Genomic DNA, 6065 nt, shown 5'->3' on the forward strand with positions numbered 1-6065 from the left:
AACATCATGAAGCTGGTGAATGATTCGTGCATTATTTGACTGTTTAGCTGAATTCTTCTTGATCAATTGAGTAAAAAATAACCAGTAAAAATTGAGGAAAAGCGCTCCCAAGTGCGAATTAAATACTGTTTATAGTCTTCTCTTCTTCAGTATATATCATCATTCTCTTCGGTCAGTCATAGAGAAATGATGGGGTTTTGTATGTCAGATCAGTACTATACATCATTGGCCTTTTTCATGAACATCTGGTCCAATGAAATTCATGCTTGTATTTCGATTTCTTCTGGCCCATGAAGTTTGGATCATATGGCCTCTGAAATTAGTAGATGTCCACATCTTTCTCTTTAAGGCAGGTTATTTTATTTTACTTTATTTTATTGGTATTTTCGGTATCCTGAAAGAGTGCTATGCTATTTTATGTGCAAGCTATTTGTTTGTTTTGAATTCTCATAGTGCAATTGAAGTCAGCTCATGTGCTTTTATTTTCAGATTGGTGTTGACCGGAAGGATGTCAACAAAGTTTTCATTCAGCTTACTCTTGAGTTCATTACTAAGCAGGTACAGTTCACTGATTGGGAACTTTGCTTCTAATTTTACTTGTTTGTTTGGCAATTTCATCAGTCCATCTGTTTGTACTATTATATCATAGCCACCTGGTTTATGTTGGGGTCCTCCATTGCAAAATTTTGAGAAGGTTTTGGTACCTTATGTGGGTTCATTGGTTTCTTAGTATTCACATGGTAATGATGATCCCAATCATCTCTCATTCAACTAAGAGCTTCAAGTGTGAATTACAAAGAGGAAGATTGTAACTCATTTGACTATTTAATTGGTAAAATGCGAGTATTGACATAGGATAAAGTGAGAGAATGAAGAGCAGAGAGGAATTTGGAACCTAGTTAGATCTGTCAAATGGGTAGGTGGGGTCGAGTTTGGGTGGGGTGAAAATGGTCCCACCCAAATTGACTCATTTGTCCCGTTTTGACCCTTTTCATGTAATACAAATCTAGTAACCAATTCTCGACCCAACCCATACTCGACTTGATCTACATTGCTAATGCACTTCCATATTTAACCCAATCTATGAAAACATATACCCAAACTAAGGTAAGAACACACTGTGAGTGAGCGCGAGAGAGAGTGAAAAGAGTCATAGAGGTTGGTTGGATCTAAGTAAGTTGTGGATTCATTTAACACCCATATTATTTGGGGTTTTACCATTCTAAATCCATTTATGACCTATTTACGGAATATAACTAACTCATATAACAACTAGCCATCAAATATAATATGGGTGTATGATTCATTTTGACAGGTCTAAACCAAGTTACAAAAGCTAAGAGAATTGGACAGAGTTATAATTCCCTGATTCTTCTCTCGCTGACCTTCTCTGACAGATTTTCTATTATTACAAAAATTTACTAGTGCATTGTACGTGAAGGAAGAAGATGTGGGTCGATGCTTAGTTGCTTATTCATCCTTTGTTACACTTATATTAAATTGATTAAGTGAGAACTTTTAGTTCATTCCTACAATTCAGGAACTTTTTTTTTTTTTTGCAGAAGTTTGAAGCATATGATTCGAACGGCAATGTGGTGGCAGGCGATAAAAATAAGGAGGTAGGCGCTACATATTATTTCTCTAGAGAGGCTGCTCTTCTTGAGTGATCACTTTTCTGAAAACCTTTTAAGAGCAACGAATTAGGCACAATTGCTTTGTTCATGAAGAACAAAGAAAAAAAATGCATCACGCTTTGTTAAACTTTTCTGTTAATTTAGTAATTTTAGATTGTTTATAAAATATTTTCAGACATCCATTCATTCATGACTATTCAATTTGACATTATACTTGCTTAATGACCATTTTGAGTCACGAAATTCATGGTGCTTGTTGCATTTTTTCTAGGTCCTTGTGCGAGATATCTGGGTATTCGAGAAATCTCTCTTCCACAAGGGATCTTACTGGCGTCTTTGCGGGAAGATTGTATTATAACCTTGCTATTATCATTTAGAAACTGGTCAAGGGGATATTTGAAAAGACGTGGTCACCAATTACTGGAAGCTTCTCAGGCTAGGTATATTTCTCCCAGAGAAAAAACTTACTCGTAGAGAGATCCATTTATAATATTTGATGGCGAGGTCCATTTTTGATATTTGATGGCTAGATCTAGACTTTGCATTTTCCTTTTATAGGGTTGTCATTTTATACTTCTGTGTGAATTTCTTGTTTTCATGACATCAACAATGATAACTGCGGTTTTGCAGCAATGGTGTCTGAAGTTAATCTTCTGTACCTGGGAAATAAAAGAGAAATTGTTCTTTGCATCCCCAACGCATGGTCTTTCACATGGTTTTCTTAGTTTCGTTCGGAGCGGCTTCTTCCAAGACCTTGAACTGTCTATCATTTGAGCCTTGATTTTAATTTGGTACTTGACACCCCAAAATCTCTGTTTATATATTTTTATGGTCGATCGAACGTAATAAGCTGAACCAAGTGGCTTTAGGTTCTTGTTCCGGCCTCTGTCAGATGGGTAAAACTACTTATAGAGCTTTACAGTGTGTCGAAGACAACATGATGTAGCAAAATCGAAGACAATCCTGGCGAAGAAATTGCATGCTGCAGTTGTTCCTTAAAAAGAGAGTATTGCTACTGAAGAAATTGCACCAAAAACTCAGAACAACCTGTGTGTCTAGAATCAGCAATTCAAGTTCAACATGTACGCAGCCCTCAAAAGAGAGCAGCTAGTAAATAATTTGTACTTGTGAGGGCTGCACAAAAGAGTAGACTTACACATTAATCTAATCTCTTATGTAGAGTGCACCCTCTCTCCAACTCATATTCACCAGCAAAACTATTCAAAGGTGTGACACTTTACACAAGGCTTCATGAATCTATCCATAAATTTGCCACATAATCAAGAACCTAGTTGCTGTGGTTACATTTGCTTTATCTGTACAAGTGTACTTTATCGCTGACCTTCCACCCTCTTTCACGGGCTCGTTTCTCCCACAACGTCGCGAGCTTACGCTCCTCAACCAGCTGTGCTTCAGCCCTTTCTCTGCTTAGCTCACAAGCCGCCACCCCGGCATTGCACTTCTCGGCCTCGACCCTGAATCTCAGCGCGGTCTTCTTAGCACTCTCTATTAATGCCTCGGCCCGTGCCAAAGTTTCCTTCCCACGGTTTCGTGTAAGCTCAGTTGCTCCTTCAACATTTCCGATCTGCTCTGCTTCATATCATTTTCACCGCAATCTGTGTGGAAAAGAGACAGATTGACGAATTGACCACTTCGGACGCAAGATTACCCGGGACTAGATACAAAGCCTTACCAGCATCACTCCACTAAGATGAAATACAAACATACTAACCTGCCTATAAGCCAATCAGACACTCGGAGGTGCCGATGCAATCAAAGACTTGTTCATCATTACTTGTTCTTAACAAACGAAAGTTCAGCCAGTTAGTCTGGATTTACTCAACACTAGAGTTCCAATACTTCTACTGAAAAAAAAAAAAGCATAGAAAAAGAAAATTACGAAACGACTCGGACCATCAAGAAAACATGTTCTTCCAATCATGAACCGAGAAGTCTCTCAGACTCACTAACTCAATCTCTACCGTTAAGACTTACCTGAAGCCGAAGGAAATATTGGTCTCTTCACAGGGCAAATGCAAGAGCAAGAACCACAGTAAGCTTGCGCGCGCAGACTGTAATTCGAGCGCCTGTAGTTGTATAATACTGACGATGCCAGGAAAAACACAATTAGAGAAACGCCCAACAAAACTACGGCTCCTTTGAGCAGCTTTTGGCTGCAGTATGCACGAAGTCTTCTCCAAACCATAACTCCCCAAGAAAATCAACAAAGAAACACAAAAGAAAAAAGAAACTTTTGCAATCTCAAACTGAGATTAGCCTCCTTAATCTAGGATTCCTGTGGCTCTTTCTTAGGGAAGAAGTAATGTGAGAACCTTGCCATGCACAGAAACCTAAAGCCAAAAGGAGCAAGAAAAGGCAAAGGAGAGAGAAAGCCAAGAGGACCCAGAAGAATTTTGAATTTAAAGGTTAGGAATTTAATCAAAATATGGAATCCTAGAGAGAAAAAACACAGAACTTAATTGGAATAAAAGCAGGATAAATATCAATGAACCGATTTCGATCGTCTGTTAGGCGTGACCATCTTAGAAGCAGATTCCAGCATATCCTTTTCTCTCCTTATTATTATTTTTTTTTTCACAATTTTTTTGAATGCATTAATAATTTAAATTAAATAGGCTAAGCCTAATCTCTTTACCTATGCTATTATATCAGTCCAACGTCTCGTGTACGTTCTTTCGTTGGAGATAGTCATCAATATAGAGGATGTCTTGTCTTGATATACATTGCTAACCAACGGCAATTCGAAGTTTTAGATAATTATTGTGATTAAATTATGTTGACTTGACGATTGGGTTGATAATTACAAACTGGAATTAATCACTCAAACTATTCTTTTAACGGTGATGGGGCACCATGTAAATAAAATTTAATAGGTGAAGTTTTTTTTTTCCTAGGATTAATATGACGAGAAACCGTAAATTGGTATACTTTTGACAAATATATTTCATACTAACTTTTGGGTCTTTGAAAACCTTAAACTGATACACTTATGTCAATTAAGTTATTACCATGTGTCATCCAACCTTGCAATTTTATGTATAAATTTGAGGAAACTAATGTAGGGTAAATATGTCATGAGTGTGCCGTTTTTGGATTTTAAGTGATTCAAAAGTTAGTTTGGAAATTTGTACTGGTTTGGGGTTTTAACAATCCAAAAATCAGTTTTAGATAGATTTGTCACAATTATACTAGTTTAGACCTTTTGTGGTATTATTATTTTTTTTTCGAATTTTCTATTGACTTGTCTCTTAATTTCATCTCTTTGTTTTTTTTTCTTTTTAAGCAAATGATTAATTAAAAAGCCCAAAAAAGGGAAAAAAAAAGAAAGAAAGAAAGAAGAAGAGTAAAGGATTACTTGCGTGAGAAGCAAGTTGATTACGACAAATTTGAGAAACCCATGTCTAGTTGTCGTTCGTTCTAAAATTTGAATCTTTTTTCATCTACTTATAAAATATTTTTTTCTTCTAGGGTAAGGAAATCCACATGGATCCATCCAATTGAGCCATTCAAATGATTCTTTTGGTATGAAGAATTTGCGATAATTCTTGTCACATATATGCATTAAGTTGGGCTGTTTCTAATTGTTATCTGATATGAAGGAGAATTTGGGATACATTAATCTTCTATACTCTTTTTATGGTTATAATATAACATTCACTTGTCGATTAAATTTATGATTATAAATCTACGCCGACTCAATAACTATACTGTTAATGGTCAAAATACATTGTATAAAGCAAAGATCAAATGAGCCAAACTCTTTCTAGTGACTAGTGAGATCGTTTTGCTTAAGATAAGTTGGTCATGACAAGTCGAGAAATCCATGTCCATGGTTGGTCTTTTAGGAATTTATAATTTTTTTTCTCTTTCTCTTTTTATTTTTTATTTTTTTTATAATACATATTTTATTTTTGGAACAGGATATTCGTGTACAACCATCGAGTGAGATCATATATAATTAGTTTCCACATGAAATATCCTGAGAATTTCATTTGATGGAAACCGGGACAGTCATTTTAAAGTGCGATTAAATTCAAATACAAACTAATGTCTTTGGGAAAATAATAAGTTAAGTTCAGCTTCAATTTACAAGTTTCTGGTTTGCAATGAGATTTACATTCTCATAAGAAAAATTTAATAAATTAATCAGAAAAAAAAATTGAGTCAGATCATGTGTAATTAGTTTCGACATAAAATAACTTGGGAATTTGATTTGATGAAAACCAGGACAATCGGTTTAAGTGTGATTAAATTCAAATACAAACTAATGTCTCTGGGGAATTTATAAGTCAAGTTCAACTTCGATTTACAATTTTCTGGTTGGTTTGCAATGAGATTTATGTTCTTATAAGAAAAAAATAATTTAACCAGAAAAAAAAAAAAAAAAAAAAACGGAGGAAATAAAATAAG

At 35.4% G+C, this 6065-nt stretch overlaps 1 protein-coding gene across 4 annotated transcripts in view; it reads left to right on the forward strand.

Annotated features, from left to right (window-relative positions):
- The window catches only part of LOC104432342 (39S ribosomal protein L45, mitochondrial), a 54639-nt gene extending 52131 nt beyond the window's left edge, over nucleotides 1-2508 (forward strand). For 3 of the 4 annotated variants that reach the window (XM_039307514.1, XM_010044803.2, XM_010044804.3), the window contains 3 exons: nucleotides 490-558; nucleotides 1563-1619; nucleotides 1906-2331. In XM_039307514.1, coding sequence (XP_039163448.1) covers nucleotides 490-558; nucleotides 1563-1619; nucleotides 1906-1992 — 213 coding nt within the window. In that variant the 3' untranslated portion in view covers nucleotides 1993-2331. Of the gene's footprint in view, nucleotides 1-489; nucleotides 559-1562; nucleotides 1620-1905 lie in introns of all 4 variants that reach the window. The other variant, XR_723182.3, reaches the window with a different exon arrangement.
- Nucleotides 2509-6065: the final 3557 nt, after the last annotated feature.

Source organism: Eucalyptus grandis, chromosome 2 (assembly GCF_016545825.1).
Source record: "Eucalyptus grandis isolate ANBG69807.140 chromosome 2, ASM1654582v1, whole genome shotgun sequence".
NCBI classification, from domain to species: Eukaryota; Viridiplantae; Streptophyta; class Magnoliopsida; order Myrtales; family Myrtaceae; genus Eucalyptus; species Eucalyptus grandis.